General features: G+C 42.4%; 1 protein-coding gene across 1 annotated transcript; it reads right to left on the bottom strand.

The window, feature by feature from the left end:
- Positions 1-232: 232 nt before the first annotated feature.
- LOC140724626 (extracellular calcium-sensing receptor-like) lies at positions 233-18,867 on the bottom strand. The gene is made up of 8 exons (XM_073039050.1): positions 18,815-18,867; positions 18,083-18,195; positions 8,106-8,184; positions 5,535-5,826; positions 4,504-5,338; positions 3,717-3,943; positions 1,240-1,363; positions 233-1,146 (listed from the first exon to the last, which is right to left on the bottom strand). The coding sequence occupies exons 1-8, from the start codon at positions 18,865-18,867 to the stop codon at positions 233-235; spliced, it is 2,637 nt and encodes an 878-aa protein (XP_072895151.1).
- Positions 18,868-20,168: the final 1,301 nt, after the last annotated feature.

Genomic DNA, 20,168 nt, shown 5'->3' with positions numbered 1-20,168 from the left:
TATCTAACAAGATGACAGAAGAAGTGAATAAGCATGTGCAATGGTATAATTTAAAAACACTTGCAGAGGTACATGGAGTGGCGCAGTATGTGGGGATTTGGTCCGAACGCAGGCATTTGAGGTTAGCTGAGTATGATGTGTATGGACTGCCATGGCCAAAGGGTCTGTATCGGTGCCGTATTGCTCTTTGAATTTATGGTGCAAAAGGCCAGTACATATGGGTCCGCATCATTTAAAATTTCCTCTCATCCACTTTACCCATAATGTGCTTCTTGGTGTTTCTCTCCGGAGTGATTACAATAATAAAACACTTCGGTGCAAAAATACAGAGCAGCAATCCAAAACTGGAGGCCAGGATTGCAAACACTTCAACCGCCACCGTGTATTTCCCAGGAGAACTCACAGAGGCCGGAATAAAAGTGACCCAAACCGCACAAAAGATGAGCATGCTGAACGTTATACATTTTGCCTCGTTAAAGTTATCTGGCAGCGTCCGTGCGAGAAAGGCCAAGACAAAGCAAATGCACGATAACAGGGCGATATAACCCGACGCCGAGTAGAAAGCTGCAGAAGAGCCTGTATCACATTCTAAAATTATCGTCTCCCTGTAAAATTTAGTGTTGATCACGGGGAAAGGCGGTTCAACGAGCAGCCAAAGCACACATATTAAAACCTGCACGGACGCCAGGAGGAAGACACTTATCCTCTGCTGTCTTTGACCAAACCATTTTATCCTGTTACTGCTGGGATGTGTTGCCTTAAATGCCGTCAGCACCAGAATGGTTTTGACCAGAACACAAGAGATACACATGACAAACGAGACACCGAACGCCATGCGGCGTAAAATACAGGACCAGTGTGACGGTTCGCCAATGAATGTGACCGAGCATAAAAAACAGCAGCTTAACGCAAATAGAAGGAGGAAGCTCAGCTCAGAGTTGTTAGCTTTAACCAGAGGTGTGTCTCGATGTCTAAAGAAGAGACCCGCTGTCAGTCCAGACATGCACACTCCAGCCACAGCGAGTAATACCAACACGAAGCCTAGGATTTCGGTAAAGCCCAGATACTCTATATTCTTCGCTATGCATTGATCTCTCCGATCGTTGGACCAGTAGAGGGGAGGACACTTGATGCAGTCTGCTGAGTCTGAGAAAATCAAATCCGACCATGTCATTGTTGAGGGGACGCTTCAGGAATCTCTTAGGGTAAATTATACATTCAACATGTGTTTCCGCTCACCTGTAGCGTTACTGATTTCTCCATCCGCACAGGACTTGCAGTCAAAGCAACAAATTGGTTGTCCTTTCCTGGCTATCTTTCTTGTTCCAAGGGAACAACTTTCAGAACAGACTGCCCGGGGAATCTTGAAGGAAGACACCAACAATATCTTGTTATTTGCATGTGGAATGTACACACTGCTGCCCAATGTGTGGAATTTGTCTATGACTCTGTTACTTTTACAGATACACGGTACTTGGAACTTACCCTGATTACCAGTTCCCACAAACACTGCATCTAATGTTCCTTTCAGAGTTGCTGTTGGATACATATCGAAGGTCGTTTCAAAGACGATGAACTGATTGTATTCTGCTCTTCCACGTTCAATACAGAGGAAGAGCATAATTAATTATTTTCCTCATTACCTTATCTGTGCCTTTCTGTTGTTAATCATTCAACCTTTGGAAAGTTTAATGCATATTCCCTTTTACTTACACACTTCAGAATTCTACACAGCTGTAACAAATGTTTGTGATATTGTGTACGATATTGTTCCTGCGGTTACAATGTTGTAATAACAAGCCAGTGATGTGAAATAAACGTTTCACATAATGCATAATGCGTAATAATAACGTTTCATAATACATAGTGAATTTAACTTTTGGGTAAAAAGGTAAAACCGCCATGAACAAATGTGACCAAAAAGTAAAGCTGCCCATTCGGTCTTTTCACACATTTCGAAAGGTTGATACGCAAGTCCATTGTTGCCGACATGTCTTCCCATGGAATCGTTACTCACACCATTCTGTTCTCGGGCAATTGGGGATGAACTATAAATGTTGCAACTTTCACAGCTATCCACATCAAAATATGGCTTATTTAACTTTCACTTTTGTTTCTCTTTTTAATTTCAAGAGCGGCGAGGTAATTTTGCATTTCTGTAAAATTCTGATTAAATCATATTTGGAGCATTGTGTTCATGTCCGGTCTCCTAATTATGGATATCAAGTGGAAGTTTCAAAGCAGGTATGAAACGAGATTTACTTGACGCAATCTAGATCAGAAAATATGCCTTACGAGGAACAGTTGACTACGCTAAAACTTTACTCTTTGGAGCAGAATGAGAGGCGACTTAATAGGCCTATCTCAGATTATAAGAGGCATAGACAGAATGGACATCCAACGCCTAATCTGAGGGAAGCAATATCCTTTACAGCAGACCATTCGTTTGAGATAAATGGGGGACAGTTTACTGGAGAGGTAATCAGAAATAGTATTTTCACACAGAGACTGGTAAATGACTGGAAAGCACTGCCGTGATTTATGACAACTACTGATACATTGGGGAAAATTAAAAGGATCTTTGATAGGCACATTGATGAAACAAGATTGAAAAGTTATAGGCTGTTTTGAAGTCAAGGCGTAGATTCATTGTGGTTAACGCTAAGATTTTCGCACAACGTCGTGAGAAGAAAGACCCTTACAGTGTTTTATTGCTCTGTGTTCAATGTTGTAAAAATAAGAAATGCCATCTGCCCATTGTTAAGAACTCCAGTACCTCAAACCTCCATGTTATGTTTCTTCAGTATGTTATTAGCAGTGTTCACGGGGTATTGACTGGTGTGGTGGGTGGAGAGGTGTTAGTGCATCCGCTTTAATCCAATGCACGAAAGCCGATACAGTACTACTGGGTCGCAGGCAGTGTGTTGTTGGGCATGGCCTTACATTTCCCACATCAAATGCAAACCCTGTGGAAATTTTCCAGATTTTTCCATGTTCATTGAATTTTATGTCAACACTTTAACTGTTCAGGGTTACTTCAGTATTCATAAAATAACTCGACAAATATAAACCTGTGCAAATTTGAGCTGAGACTTTTAAAGTAAGAGGAACTAGGTATAGCAAATTTTGACAGCATTTTGTCTATGTACTGCATCCTAATCTTCCCTGTCAAGGTTTCCGCTATCTCCCTGCGTTTGAATGATTAATTCATTCGATGTCATCATAAAGTGTGGAAATACCGTGACTGCCCACAACCAGACGTTCTCAGATCGCCAACTGTAGGGCAACACGGACGTAATGGTCAGAATAACATCTGCACTGGAAAGCCTTGATTTCTTTAGCAAAGCTTAGTTTTGATATTATGACATCTATCTTGTGACTAGATATTTTCTGCAAGCTTCTTATAAAGCTTATGCTTGCTTTAAAATATTACTAAATCTGGTTAATGTCATTATGATTTCTCTACTCCGGAACTTAGTCTCGAGAATTAATCCACAGAATCAACGTGTTGACTGGGTTTCATTGGACTCCGGGTCCCTTCCTTATGTTTAGTACCATAATATTATGCATGCAAGTATGCATCTATGCATGTATGCGTATATGTTTGTATGTATGTGTTTTACAGGCGCTGTTGGTTATAATATCTTAGTACTATAACATAGATAATTACGATTTAGCTGTTGTCAAATTTGGCCACTTTCAATAGACAACCATACCTGACGCTTACCACCGCTCCAGACAATCTGATGTAGATTCAGCATAAGTTCTTTACCCGGGCGACCTGATCCGTTGTAATATCCAACTGTCTGAACTTCAAGGCTACCATTTGCATTAATTTTCCAGTTTACAATGTCATAAGCCGCTGTTGGATTGCCTTTCTCATCAAAATGCACCTTCTCTCCAACTTTTGTTGTGAAGTAAATTGACTTCATGTAATGGAGGAGCTAAAAATAGAATTCAAAAGATTGCGTTATGGTCCCTGCATATAAGAAGAGATTTTGTCTTCAAGATTTTATTGCTATATTTGCCTATGACGTTTCCCTCAATGTAACTATCCAAATGTCTCACATTTACACCTAGCTGGACCACTTCTTCTGGCAGCATATTCCAGATATCGCTAACTTCTTTGTAAAGAAATTTCCTCTTCCCGTCTCTTTTCAGATCTCTCCCTGCTTAGCTGTATCTGTGCCATCTAATTTTGTGTTCCGTACACCTTGGGAAAATACTAATGCAGCCCACTTTGTCTATACCTCTCATGATTTCGTAGAGCTCGATGAATTCACTCTTCATTTTCCAACACTAAAAGGTATGCAGATCCAAACCTTCCCTGTTACTCATGCTCACTGTCTACTTGCGCACCACTATCAGCTAAATGTTAATTTTATATTAAGGAATAACTTTCCGACCGGCAGGCTCTGCCATTTACTGTACAGGTAATACCCTGGTCTGAATATCAAAATTGCAATAGCTACATTGAAAGATGCCCACATTATAAAGTCCATATCTGCCACGGTTTAAAAGTTGAAAGACGTGCACAAGTTTTGTTCGGGAATGGCCCTTTGCCACTTTCACATGAAAGCATATCGTGAAGCGCATGAGCAAACGAGTAGACTGCTTTATATACAATGTAAGAGTTCCCGTCCATGGTCAAGTCGGTATAGGCATTGCTGATTTGAAGAAGACTCTCATTTCCACTACACTGTGGGAGCCGGCCAATTGAACCAACTTCATTTGTCCCGTTATCGAAACTAAGGGTACACCCGAAGGTGGTCTCCCAGAACTCCATCAATAACGGATTACCGGGAAATCGGGAAGGATGGATTGTGAGCAGGAAGTCCTGCACCCCTGGAATTTCCTGCGCACGCACAGCAGTTCCGATTGCCCCGGTAAGGAAGCGCCGACCACTATCCACAACGACGAAGTCTGCTGTAATCCACGCCTCACTGCCCACCCACTGCACGCCGCTGAGGTTTTGCCGTAGAACCTCTGCAAATAAAATACGCATTTCGCCAGGTCCGGCAAAAGCCACCACGACCTTTGTGGTCGCCTCCTTCATCACTTGTACAATCCTGGTTATCTTCTCCGTAGAGTCTGTTCTGTGAAATGATTCAGAGAAGGCAATGCAAAGCCCAAATTCTTCAGCAGCTTCGACAAAAGCTCTCATTCCTGAGTTGCCATAGTCATTGTTGCTGCTAACGGTTCCAATCCAAGTCCATCCAAACTTCTGAATGAGATGCACAAGTGCCTTGGACTGATGCTCGTCACTTGGAATAGTTCGCTGAAACGTTGGATATTCGTTCTTATCGCTGAGACACACGCACGTAGAAAAGTAGCTGACCTGTATTCAATCAGAATGTTAGGGTGTTGTTTAATGTGCGGGTGTGACTGCGAAATACTTGACAATAAATTGGAGGAAGAACGTTCAAACACTAGAAGGTATCAGTGATAAACCTAATTCACTGGTACTGTTAATTAAAAACAAGTTAGTTCCGTTTACGTCACAGTGACCACTGTAAGTTTAAACCAAATCTTACCAGTGGTATTCTGAAAGAGCCAGTTGTCCTTGCAACGGCGATGGACACCGAGGACTCAGCGCCACCAACGATCCCGGAGATGCTGAGAGGCCCGTCACACACTTTATCGACGTATGTTTCCTCCTGCCCATTCACCAGAGCCAGAGCAATCTTTGTCGCAATCTCGGGGGAACCGCAGTCATCGTGAATCCTGTAACCCAGTGTGATGTTCGGAAGAAGACTCTCGTCTCTGTTTATTTCCTCAATTGTAAAAATCATGGTCTGTAACAAGCGGAATCCCCTTAAATCAAAACTGAAAATCACCACAGGTTGGATTTGGAACTGGAATTGGTTTACTATATATCAACATGGAACCAGAGTGATCTGTTCCTTTCAATAAAGGTTTTAAACTCTCGTCTATCAATAAATAAAACAGATTAATTAAAACCCACTATATGTGTTGTAGATCATTTCTGGAAAGATTTCCATGCCGTGTTTTAATAATGCCAAACGAGCCAGGCCCCTGATTAACTATTGCATTTAAATGCCAGCACGCCAGTCATAATGAATCGGGATGGCAAACAAGAGGTTTTATTTTGCTCCTTTTATTCGGATTGTTAGACCTAGCACCACCCGTTGTCAATACAGTAGTTCAGAGGGTAATTGTGCCTTTATCCCACCCGCTCACACACTTATTTTTTGTTTCATCTGAATCTGAGATAGAGCGAAGTTACCGTCTGAGTCTCCGACGTTTGATACAACAGAAGTTAACGTATCAGTGAACCTGTCGGTGTTCATTTGAGGTTAGGTAAATGTCAGAATAGTAAGTCTATCCCTTGAAGACTTCATTTATTTAGATATTTTGAATTGCTAAATTATTATTGATACACTGTTACATCTGCAGATAATGGTGCCCTTTATTTTTGACTTAATTGACAATATTCAGGTTTCGTCATGTGAACACCTCGTTCAATAACGCATTCGCCAAAACATCTGAATCTATAATTACTGGCTAAGTAATTAGGTACACCTGCACAGCTGCTCGATAATGCCTATCACCTGGCAGCGATTCAACGCATAAAAGAATGCAGACATTGTCAAGTGGTTTAGTTGTTGTTCGAGCCAAATATCAAAATGGGGAAAAATGTCAACTAAGCGACTTTGACAGTGTAATCTCCCATTTCATGCAAAAAACACTGGATAGTTTACAGTGAATTGTGCGATGAACAAAAAAAATATCCTGTGCGCGGCAGCCCTGTGGGCAAAAGCACGTTGCTGATGAGAGAACATAGAGGAGAATGGCCAGACTTGTACAAGTTGACAGGAAGGCAAGAGTAACTCAGATAACCAATCGTTACGACAGTGCTGTGCAGAGGCGTATCTATGAACTCACAACACTTAAAACCTGAAACCTGGGCCACGGCAGCAGAAGACCTCGAACAAGCACTCAGTGTCCATTTTAATCGTTCCGGATTGTACGTAATAATGTGGCCACTGAATAGATTGGTAACAACACTAACATTAAAGGACTGATATTTTCTTATCTCCGCCGATAGCTCACAAAGTAAGACGCTTGGTGCGGATTTCCCCATGTGCATTTACCTCGGAGATCAGTGAACAAAGAATAAAACTTCTCTGTAAAATTTCATGGTAAGTTTCTTCAGCAAAGAATAATACAGTCCGGTTAATCAAAGCCACAACCGGTCATGTAATTAACTAACCTTCTACATATCGTTTCTTCTGTTCTTTTGGTGAATATATTTATCTGCTGGAAACTGTTTAAGTGCACAGTAAACATCCCCCCAAGTACAACGTCACCATCCTTAGAAACGTTGGCAAGTTGGATTCTTTCCCGAAGCCTACAGTTTAACGCATCTGAACCCAGTGCAAGAGCCGACCCCACGAGTACTCCCAAAACAAAGTGAAACATTGCAGTCATGAAGATGGCGACAATTCACTCTGGTCTTCTGGTGTACTAATGCCGATTCCAAACACGAATCCGACTTTAAATACGGAAGAGGATATTCTCAAAGGGAAACTGCACCTGCCAGGAAAAAAACGAACATCGCTAGTGAATACAGCTGTTTTGTGGCACTGAGATACATCGTATGTGAGAGTTGCCAAGTGATCATTTAAGCTGGAAGGCAAATGCCGTCCGTGATGATAATTAAATGGAGCAAAAAATAACACATAACAAGAACTTAGCCTCACAACAATAGTGCTTTAACAACATTGATTCAAACAACTCAAAAGATTCATTGTGCAGTTTCAACCTCAAAGGTCAATGTCAAAGTAAAATTTATTATCAAGCTACTTATATATTACCTATATACCACCTCCAGATTACTGTTCTGCACGCACTAGAATCAGTACAATAGAACTTATGAAAACCTACACATGAACAAATACCGACACACTATCAATTTGCAAAAGAAGAAAAATTGTGCAAATAAAAACTTAAGTTGTTTTTGAGTTCCGCAGATTAGGAACACGCTGAAGTGGCCTGAGAGGCCGGCTCGAATTCGAAAGCCTAAGATATCGAGGATCTGGAGACGGGCGGATCGAGGGTCGGTGTCACGGCAAGAGACTTACGTGTCGTCGAGGAGGCCGGCAGGTCTTTCGCTGTGGGCCCGAAGACCCGAACTCCTTGCGATGTTCGGGCACAGAGCTACTGAAAAAAATGAAGAAACGGACTCTTTAACATCATAAACCAGAGGGTTGTTGTTCTATCTCCCGCTCGCTGTGAAAATGGGGGACATCTCCCTCTTCCTTATTAGGGAGAGATGTGATTTGTCCAATATCAGATGAAATACGATAGTGTTTGGGGTAACTGCAAAGTGTGTGTCTTTGCTATCGCCTAGCTCATGCTTGTGCTCTGTCGCGGGTGCGTTTTTTTGCTGGGGGGTGGATTGCTGTTCGCTGCCGCTTACGTGCGACTGGGGGAGGTGAGAGAGAGGACTTTGGGGTTCTCACGTTTAATTGTTATTCATTCTTTGGGGTACTTCTCTGTTTTAGTGGATGTTTGAGAAGAAAAATAATTCAAAATGTATATTTCTTCCTGGGTCTGGTCAAGTGGTATGGCATGTACACATGCCAATTCGCCACTCTGTCCGCACCTCCAGCTAATCTTACTGGAAAAATGATAAGCAACCCTGTGACGTAAACAATCAGGTGTGAAAACGCAATTCAAGGCCTTTTACCCACATTTGTTCTTCACCTGTTCTTCTGAACCAAAACTCTTACAAACGGCTCGTTGGCCAGGCGGGTGCGTTAGGAACAGGCACTATAGCATTTGTAGCAGAAGAAGAAACTGGAGGATAGCGACATGTCCTTTCCCTGAGCCAAAATCTCTTTCCAACGGAAATTAGGCATTCCATCTTTGAAAGGGAGTGTCTGGCCATTAGGTCGGCCGTTGACAGCCTCCGGTGCTATTTACCTGGCAGGTAATTTGACCTTTACACAGATCACAGAGCGTTGACATGGAGACAGACAATGAAGGACCGTCATTCCAGAGCGACGAAGTGGTACCTAGGGCTCCAAGCCTTCAGATTCCATGTCCACCATAAAGCAGGTAAATAAAATGTTACGACAGACCACCTGTGTCGACTGTTGAGCATTGTCTCTCTCCTCTGTCGCCGCAGGAGAGAGAGTGGTAAGTTGACGGGGAGCACGGCAACCGCTTTCCTTACACACGGCCATTCACTCATCAATAAAAATTGCATTGGTATTCAGTCGTCTTTGTGGTGAGTATAAGCACTTTATTGTCTTCCCCGGCATGTTCTGCATATGTCATTTGTATGCTGCATGTAATGCAGAATCATCTATTTATTTTGTAAAGTGATTATAACTACATTGTAGGGTGCATCATATTCTAATATGTGTAGTCTTAAATAAACCGCTGGTAATTAATGATGGTATGCCCATGAGCCTAAAAAATTAGTTCTTCCCTCTCGGTATGAGAGAGGTAGGGGCTGTCAGGAGTTCACATTAGGCAAGAATAAGTACGGGGCTAATATTTTGTTTTCTGTTACATATAATTTCGTAAACATTGTTTTATTTTTTTCTTTTCACGGTTTTCACTACTCTTGTAAGATTGATTTTCGACGCACCTAAAAATGACCGTTATATTAAAGTGCTAAGCAATTCCAGCCATTTTATCTTTTGTTATAACCCCCGATTTTGACAGTCTCCAACTCCATAAGACCATAATACCATAAGATGGAAGCAGAGGTAGGCCATTCTCCCCATTGAGTCCTCTCCTCCATTCAATCAAGGGCTGATCCAATTCTTCCAGTCATTCCGACTCCCCTGATTTCACCCCTTACCCTTTGATGCCCTGGCTAATCAATAATCTATCTATCTCTGCCTTAAATACACCCAGTGACTTTGCCACCACAGCCGCTCGTGGCAGCAAAACAGGATGACCAGGTGAAATCAGGGTCATGGGTTTTGAGCCAGGTGTAACACAAGATGAGAGGAATGTTAGATGAGTGGTTCACAAGCAAATGGATGTCCTCGCAGTGGTCAGCATGATCATATGTGCAGAATGTGTGCACGCTCTGACCATTCCAGACCTGCAAGAGACACCTGTCAATGGTGCTGATGCAGAGGAACGTACAAAGTGGCTCAGTAGAGAGGCCAAGCTGTGCACATAGAGTCCAGTCCAGTGAGTTGCCTGCTTAGCCTACTGTCCGCGGAGAGACTTCGACGTATGGAGAAGATGATTTTTTTTTGCTTTGTTCTGATTTTCGTTTAAGTCCTTGTCCGTGATATATCTTGGTGAAAACAAAGGTCGGCTAAGTAACCCAGTTGTTTAATAAACGACGTGACCGGGAAAACTACAGAGGAATCTAGCTAAGAGATATATTATAATCTATTGTTGAATTTGATAGCATGAGATATTTGCACAGTACATAACAGACCAAATTAGTCTACTTAAAGAGAAAAAAATGTTCTGAATCCTGCAGATGGTTTTGTAAAGATCACGTGCTAGTGAGACCAGAAAAAGAAAGATAATGAGGTGCCTAAGGGTATGTAACAAGAGGGTGGGATGCAGAATCGTGGGCTATTGGGTTTCTTTCCACGGACATATGTATCTTTACAGGTGGTTTGCACCTGAACTGGTGGGATTCATTTTTACTTCAGGATGGTTTTCTAATAAAACTAGTAGGGTTAAATGATAACTGCAGGGGATGGGAACAGATAGTGGAGTAATTAACCATATAACAATTACAGCACGGAAACAGGCCATCTCGGCCCTTCTAGTCCGTGCCGATCACTTACTCTCACCTTGTCCCACCGACCTGTACTCAGCCATAAACCTCCATTCCTTTCCTCTCCATATACCTATCCAATTTTACTTTAAATGACAATGCCGAACCTGCCTCTACCACTTCTACTGGAAGCTCGTTCCACACAGCAACCACTCTCTGAGTAAAGAAATTCCCCCTCGTGTTACCCTTAAACTTATGCACCTAACTTTCAACTCATGTCCTCTTGTTTGAATCTCCCCCTACTCTCAATGGAAAAAGCCTATCCACGTCAACTCTATCTACCCCCCTCATAATTTTAAATACCTCTATCAAGTCCCCCCTCAACCTTCTGCGCTTCGAAGAATAAAGACCTAACTTGTTCAATCTTTCCCTGCAACTTAGGTGCTGAAACCCAGGAAACATTCTAGTAAATCTTCTCTGTATTCTCTCTATTTTGCTAACATCTTTCCGATAATTTGGTGACCAGAACTGTACACAATACTCCAAATTCGGCCTTACCAATGCCTTGTACAATTTTAACTTTACATCCCAACTCCTATACTCAATGCTCTGATTTATAAAGGCCAGCATACCAGGGGCGTTCTTCAACACCCTATCCACATGAGATTCCACCTTCAGGAAACTATGCACCATCATTCCTAGATCACTCTTTTCTACTGCATTCTTCAATGCCCTACCATTTACCATGTATGTCCTATTTGGATTATTCCTACCAAAATGTAGCACCTCATACATCAGCATTAAACTCCATCTGCCATCGTTCAGATCACTCTTCTAACTGGCCTAAATCTCTCTGCAAACTTTGAAAACCTACTTCATTATCCACAACGCCACCTACCTTAATATCATCTGCATACTTACTAATCCAAATTACCACCCCATCATCCAGATCATTAATATATATGACAAACAACATTGTACCCAGTACAGATCCCTGAGGCACACCACTAGTCACCGGCCTCCAACCTGACAAGCAGATATCCACCACTACTCTCTGGCATCTCCCATCCAGCCACTTTTGAATCCATTTTACAACTTCAATATTAATACTTAACGATTCAACCTTCCTATCGAACCTTCCGTGCAGAACCTTTTCAAAGGCCTTACTGAAGTCCATATAGACAACATCCACTGCTTTACCCTCGTCAATTTTCCTCGTAACCTCTTCAAAAAATTCAATAAGATTTGTCAAACATGACCTTCCTCGCACAAATCCAGGTTGACTGTTCCAAATCAGACCCTGTCTTTCCGGATAATTATATATAGCATCTCTAATAATACTTTCCATTAATTTACCCACCACTGACGTCAAACCGACAGGCCTATAATTGCTAGGTTTACTCTTAAACCCTTTTTAAACAATGAAACCACATGAGCAATATGCCAATCGTACGACACAATCCCTGTTTCTAATGACATTTGAAATATTTCTGTCAGAGCCCCTGCGATTTCTACACTAACCTCCCACAAAATCCCAGGGAATATCCTGCCAGGAACCGGAGATTTATCCACTTTTATATTCCTTAAAAGCACCAGTACTTCCTCCTCTTTAATCGTCATAGTTTCCATAACTTCCCTACTTGTTTCCTTTAGCTTACAAAATTCAATATCCTTCTCCTTAGTGAACACCGAAGAAAGGAAATTGTTCAAAATCTCCCCCATCTCTTTTACCTCCACACATAGCCGTTCACTCTGATTCTCTAAGGGACCAATTTTATCCCTCACTATCCACTTGCTATTAATATAACTGTAGAAATCCTTTGGATTTATGATCACCTGACTTGCCAAAGCAACCTCGTATCTTCTTTTAGCTTTTCTAATTTCTTTCTTAAGATTCTTCTTACATTCTTTATATTCCTCGAGCAGCTCATTTACTCTATGCTGCCTATATTTATTGTAGACATATCTCTTTTTCCTAACCAAGTTTCCAATATCCCTTGAAAACCATGGCTCTCTCAAACTTTTAACCTTTCCTTTCAACCTAACAGGAACATAAAGTTTCTGTACCCTTAAAATATCACCTTTAAATGACCGACATTTCTCTATTACATCCTTCCCATAAAACAAATTGTCCCAATCCACTCCTTCTAAATCCTTTCGCATTTCCTCAAAGTTAGCCTTTCTTCAATCAAAAATCTCAACCCTGGGTCCAGTCCTATCCTTCTCCATAAATATATTGAAACTAATGGCATTGTAATCACTGGACCCGAAGTGCTCCCCAACACATACCTCCGTCACCTGACCTATTTCATTCCCTAACAGAAGATCCAGCACTTCCCCTTCTCTAGTTGGTACTTCTATGTATTGCTGCAAAAGACTATCCTGCACAGATTTTACAAACTCCAAACTATCCATCCCTTTTACAATATGGGCTTCCCAGTCTATGTGTGGAAAATTAAAATCTCCCACAATAACAATCCTGTGCTTCCTACAAATATCTGCTCTCTCCTTGCAAATTTGCTCCTCCAATTCTCGCTACCCATTAGGTGGTCTATAATACAGCCCTATAACTGTTACTACACCTTTCCCATTCCTCAATTCCACCCAATAGCCTCCATGGACGAGCCCTCTAATCTATCCTGCCGGATCACCGCCGTAAAATTTTCTCTGGCAAGCAACGCAACACCTCCCCCTTTTGTCCCTCCGATTCTATTACACCTGAAACAACGAAATCCAGGAACATTTAGTTGCAAATCACACCACAGCTGCAACCGTGTTTCACTATTAGCTACAACATCATATTTCCAGGTATCTATCCATGCTCCAAGTTCATCCAACTTTCTTACAATTCTCCTAGCATTAAAATAAATGCATTTAAGAAATTCTCCACCTCTTCCTCTCTGTTTATCTCCAACAGTACAACGAACTTTACTGTCTTCTTTTTCTTCCTTCTCCCATACATCTGTTCCTACACTCTGGTTCCCCTCCCCCCCCCCCCCCCCCCAATATCTAGTTTAAATCCACTGGAGCCTATCTAGCAAACCTATCTGCAAGAATATTTGTCCCCCTCCAGTTCATATGTAAACAGTCCCGCCGGAACAGTTCCCACATTCCCTGGAAAACTGCTCAATTATCCATAAATCTAAAGCCCTCCCTCCTGCACCATGTCTTCAGCAACGTATTGATCTGCACTATCTTACTATTTCTAAACCCAACTGCACGTGGCACTAGTAGGAATCCTGAGATTGCTATCCTGGAGGTCTTGTCCTTTAACTTGGCACCTAGCTCCCTAAACTCACCTTTCAAGACCTTCTCACTCTTCCTACCCACGTTATTGGTCCCTACATGGACAACGACATCCAGCTGCTCACCCTCCGTCTTAAGAATACTGAGAACTCGATCCGAGATATTGCGGACCCTGGCACCAGGGAGGCAACAAACCATCCGGGATTCTCGATCTCTTCCACAGAATCTCCTATCTGTCCCCCTAACTATCGAATCCACTATCAATACTGCTCTCCTCTTTTCCCTCCTTTCTTTTTAAGCTGAGGGTTCAGTCTCGGTGCCAGAGACGCAACAACTGCAACTTGTCCCTGGTAGGTCGTCCCCACCAACAGTATCCAAAACGGTATACTTATTGTTGATGGGAACGCCTACAAGGGGGGGGCTCTGCTCTTCCTGTCTATTCCCCTTCCCTCTCCTGACAGTCACCCAACTACCTGTCTCCTGACTATTAGGGGTGACTATCTCCCTGAAACTCCTGTCTATTTCTGTCTCTGCCTCCCGAATGATCCGAAGTTCATCCAGCTCCAGCTCCAGCTCCAGTTCCCTAACACTTTGTCAGGAGCTGCAGCTGGATGCACTTTTTTCAGGTGCAGTCATCAGTGACAACAGTGCTCGCCCTGACACCCCACATACTGCAAACGGAGCACTCAACTGACTTAACTACTACCTCCATTACCTACTCCTAATCTAATTAGATTATTTAAAGGTGCTTACCCTGCTTTACCTCAGCTCGTACTCAGCCTATGCTCACCTTTTAAATTCCCCCGCTGATCTCAGAGGCCGACTTCCACGCGCTTGAGTAGTTGTGCCCCGTTCAAACCTCGCCTCTGCCTGTTCTCGCGGAAGCCTGATTGAGCCAAAGGCGACCCATTCTGTCTCAGTCCACTCCGACAATGGCCGCTATGACAATGGCCATCGTCGGGAAATTGTGGGGAAAGTCGATGTTAAGCTGACATACAAAGACAGGAATCGAAAAGCTTAGTATGATAGGAATAAAATATTGTGCTCCGTCTATTTCAATTCTAGGAGCAGTGTAAGTATAGCGAATTAGCATAGAGTGTGGATTAATGCATCCAACTATGACATTGTAGCCATTCGTGAAACTTCGTTGCAGTATTCTATTGTCGATAGAGTGGGAGGGTTTAAAGAGGGGTTGGCATTGCTAGTCATAGATGTGCCACTTCGGTACTCAGAAACGTCAAATTGAAGGGTTTCTATCCTGAGAATATATGGATGTAACGGAGGAATAAGAAGAGAATTACCATGTTAATGGGCTTGATTCCTTAATTAATATATGGAGGTCTCAACTGGAATGAGCGATATTGTATCTCCTATTAGAGAACGAGTCAGGTTAGGTGATAGAACTGTGTGTAGGGGAGCTCTTACATTAATTATAATTGCAGTGTTTGCAAAATAATTCTGGAACGATAGCTGTTTCCTTCAGTTTGAGATTCGTGACTGAAAAAAAGTCAGCACTGTTGACATCAGAAAGAATTTGACAAGAGTGGATTGGGATGGGGTTTTTTTTCTAGCAAAGATGAGTTGGTAATTTGGGGGCTTTCAAAAGAGAAATGTAGAGAGTACAGATGTTCTGTTTTACTGTCATAATAAAAAGCAAGTAAAACAGGTTTAGGGAATTTTGACTTTAGAGAGACATTGAGGCCTTGGTTAAGAGGAAGACGCATAGCAATATAAAGAGCACCATAAAAAGGGGACTTGAGGAGCATAGGAAATGCACTAAGAAGGAAATCAGGAGGACCAAAGCAGGCATGGAGTTGCTCGAGCAGACAAAGTGAAACAAAATCCCAGGGGGGGTCTGCAGATTTATTAAGAGCAAAAGGACAGCAAAATGTTTAACAACCGATGTCACTGGACTAGAGAGAATCCACCTGAGAGATACATTGGAATCTATTTTTGAAAATGTTAGCATGAGATACTTGCACTACCACTTAAATATCAGAAAGCATTGAAGCAAAATAAATTAGAGATGGGCACAGAGTATAGAACTGAGGAAGAACAATAGAGAGGTCATGGAAGGAATGCGGAATATAGAGCAGTAAATGGTGCTTGTTGTTTACAGGTATATTAGGATCCATAAATCACCACGCCATGAAAAGATGTTCCCTCAGATGTGGCGGGAGGCTAGTGCAAAACCTGCAGGGGTTAGGTCCTAGAAGAAACATTTATAACATTCTTAGACATGTCTAGCGTGCCAAGATTAGAGGATAGCTAATGTTGGTCTGTTACTTAAGACAGGCTCGAAGAATGATAGACTAAATGGCTTTACGTCGGTACTGGGTATTTTAAGGCTTCCCTCATCTGCGCCTCTCCGCTGACCACGATCCTAAAGGTTAAGTACAGCATTTATTTGGTCAGCCACATCTAGTTCAAGCTGGCAGGACAGAAGAGCTTCCAGAAATGTCTCCCTTCACTCTTCTCCCATATTATCCAGTTATGGAGTATAGGGTCTGGTTGCCCTCTTGCTTCTGCTCTGCTCTCCTGCCTGTCATCTCCCTCTTTCTCCCATGGTCCATTCTTGTATACTGCTCCCACCTATCAGCTCCCAGCTTATCGTTTCCCGCCCCTCTTCCACCCATCAAGTTTCAACTATCATCTACTAGTTTGTAATCGCTTCCCTTTCCCACTACAAAATTCTTATCCCGGCTTCCTCCCACTTTCCTTTCAGCTAGATAATATTATTCATTTCCACATATGCTGTCAAACCTGTTGAGCTCCTCCAGTGTTTTGCGTGATGCTCTGGATTCCAGCATCTGCAGATTCTCCTGTATTTATAGCGTTTTTTATTGATTCATTAACATACAACATGGAACACAGTCAGGACAGGAACAGACTGAACACAATGTCTGCACCGAACGTAATGCGAAATTAAACTAAGTCTCTTCCGCCTACATATCGTTCATATCCCTCCATTCCCTGCATATTTATTTGTATATTGAGAAATCTCTTCAACGCCATTACATTGGCAGCCGTTTCCAGACACATTCCAAATCACCACAAAGTACACTGCAGATGCTGTGGTCAAATCAACACGTACAAACTGTCAGTTGACTGCTCATTTCAACGGATGCTGCCCGACCTGCTGAGCTCATCCAGCTTGTTTGTACGTGTTAACATTGCAAGTCATGGTGTAAAATATGTTGGCTCGCGTGTCTCTGTTAAAAAGTTTATTTTTACTTTCAAAGGTGTGCTGGCATTAAAGAGAGTCAAAAAGAGGTCCACAAAGTGATCCCAGGAATGAAACGGTTCATCTCTGAAGAGCGTTTGATGGCTCTGGACCTGAACTCGCTGATGTTTAGAAGAATGATGAACAATGTTCGCTCCATTTTTGTTTTACAACTGCATGCATGAATCATTGTCTGAGCGGAACGTTTCTTCACGGCATGGAAGCTGTGCAATGTTTTATTTATAATTTTCATACTCTGAATAATTAGAATGAATAGCTGTGCTGTCACAATGATTATATGTGCGGGAACATTTCAGTTACAGTAAGGCAGCGTACCCACACAGCTTAGAGGAAACAGTGATGAGTGGAGATCTCAGAGAATCCTATGGAATATTGAAAGGTCTAGATAGAGTGGAGGTTCAGAGGAAATTTCCTACAGTGGTGCAGCCTAGGGTCAGTGAGGATGGAGTCAGTATAGAAGGAAGTCCCTTTCTAAAATTTTTAAGGAGGAATTTCTTGAGACAAATTATGGTGTATTTGCGGAATTCGTTGCCACAGACGGCTGTGTAGGATATTGGTTATATTAAAAGGTATATATTTGCTCAATTGGAACAGTAAGGATGAGAAGCAAGACAACTCAATGTTCCTCTTGCACGATATAGGACGGAATCGAAACCTCCAGTATCCCCAATTACTGCAGCTATGAGGGAGTTATCCAGATTCAACTTCTAACACTCTGCGTTTTGGAGTTGCACTTGGAACGAGATGAATGGCGTGATTCGAGAGGTTACTTTGCAGGTGCAGCAGGCTATCAAGAAGGCAAATGGAGTGTTGGTCTTCATTGCTAGAGGGATTGAATTTAAGAGCAGGTGCTGGAGAGGCCGCACCTGCAGTTCTGCTCTCCTTACTGGCTTTGGAGGCGATGAACAGGATGTTCACTGGGTTGATTCCAGAAGTGAGGGGGTTAGAGGAGAGGTGGGGTCGTCGGGGACTGTACTCGCTGAAATTCAGAAGAATAAAAGGAAGTCTTTTGAAACATATTAAATCATGAAAGAATCAAATAAAATAGAGGCCAGAAAGCTATTTCCAGTGATAGGTGAGACTAAAACTAGAGGACATAGTCTTAAGATTCGGGGCAGTATATGTAGAAACTACTTCAGGAAATATATTTATGATAAAGTTGTATAGATTTTTGCATAGTAGGGTTATTGAGGATTACTGGGAAAACGCAGGTAGGGGGCGATGAGTCCATGGCCAGATCAACCATGATCTTATTGAATGATGGAGCAGGTTCCACAGGCCTAATGCCCTACTCCTACTATTTTTTGTGTGCTCTTATCATGTTCTAAGTGGATACTAGAAACAGGATATCTGGGGAAGTAGTTATATCCCCTTCACCTTCGGATACTGTTGCCGGGGATGACATAGCAGAAGAATTACAGCCGTGAGGTCTCTAGCAAAGGGGGTGGCACTATAACTCGGAAGGGAAAGGGGTGTGAAGAAGCGAGCTGTGGTGATCGGGGGTTATATAATTAGGGAATCAGAAAGTGGGTTTTGTGGATAAGAATGAGATTCCCGGATGGTATGTTGCCTCCCGGGTTCCAGATTCCGAGAAATACCGAATCGAGTACTTAGAATTCTTAAGTGGGTGGGTGAACAGCCAGAAGTCCATGCGTGCACCAATGACAAATGAACTTTGACTAATAGAGTAACACAGTTATCGCTGCTGCGTCCGTTTTTGTTTGCCATCTATATGAATAACATGGATGATAATGTGGTTAACAGGGTCACCAAATTTGCGGATGACACCAAGACTGGGGTGCAGAGGACGACAGAGAAGGTTGCAATGGCATGCAGAGGAATCTAGATCAACTGGAAAACGGGTTCGAAAACGGCAGATCGAATTTAATACAGACAAATACGAGGTTTTGCACGTCCGATTGACTAACCAGTGTAGGTCTTACACAGTGAACGGTTGGCACTGGGGAATGCCATGGAACCAACAGATCTAAAATGCGTCCATAAATCATTGAAAGAGCATTAAGGGCAGGTGGAGTCTTAGAAAATCTTTTGGTGCTTTTGCTTTCATATATCAAAATATTGAGTACAGAAGATAGGATATTATGTTGAAATTCTATACAGTTCTAAAACTAGGTAATTTCTTCTTTCTTTTACTTTATTGTCGCCAAACAATTGATACTAGAGCGTACAATCATCACAGCGATATTTGATTCTTTGCTTTGTGCTCCCTGGAGTACAAATCGATAGTAAATATAATACAAATTTAAATTATAAATCATAAACAGAAAATAGAACAGGGAGAGTAAGGTAGTGCAAAAACACTGAGGGACAAGTCCGGATATTTGGAAGGTACGGCCCAGATCCGGGTCTGGATCCGTTCAGCAGTCTTATCAGAGTTGGAAAGATGCTGTTCCCGAATCTGGCCGTACGAGTCTTCAAGATCCTGAACCTTCTCCCGGAGGGAAGAGGGACAAAAAGTGTGTTGGCTGCGTGTGTCGTGTCCTTGATTATCCTGGCAGTACTGCTCCGACAACGTGCGGTGTAAAGTGAGTCCAAGGATGGAAAATTGGGTTGTGTGATGTGCTGGGCTGTGTTCACAATCCTCTGCAGCTTCTTCCGGTCTTGGACAGGACAACTTCCACACCAAGTTGTGATGCACCCTAGAAGAATGCTTTCTACGGTGCATCTATAAAAATTAGTGTGGGTTTAGCGAACAGGCCAAATTTCTTCAGCTTTCTCAGGAAGTAAAGGCGCTGGTGGGCCTTCTTGGCAGTGGACTCTGCTTGGTTAGATCAAATCAGGTCATTTGTGATATTGACCCCGAGGAACCTAAAGCTTTTGACCTGTTCCACCTGCGCACCACCGATGTAGATGGGGCGCTACTCCTTCTGAAGTCAACAACCAACTCCTTCGTCTTGCTGACGTTGAGAGATAGGTTATTGTCTTCGCACC

Source organism: Hemitrygon akajei, chromosome 3, assembly GCF_048418815.1.
Source record: "Hemitrygon akajei chromosome 3, sHemAka1.3, whole genome shotgun sequence".
In the NCBI taxonomy this organism is placed as follows: Eukaryota; Metazoa; Chordata; class Chondrichthyes; order Myliobatiformes; family Dasyatidae; genus Hemitrygon; species Hemitrygon akajei.
This window is presented reverse-complemented; position numbering and strand designations above follow the sequence as displayed.

Coding starts and splice junctions, on each gene's coding strand:
- LOC140724626 (XM_073039050.1), bottom strand. CDS start 18,867: ATGGACTTCTGGCTGTTCACCCACCCACTTAAGAATTCTAAGTACTCG. Junction 5,339..5,534: donor GCTCTTTCAGAATACCACTG/GTAAGATTTGGT, acceptor GATTGAATACAG/GTCAGCTACTTTTCTACGTG. Junction 3,944..4,503: donor AACTTTTAAACCGTGGCAGA/TATGGACTTTAT, acceptor TCTATTTTTAGC/TCCTCCATTACATGAAGTCA.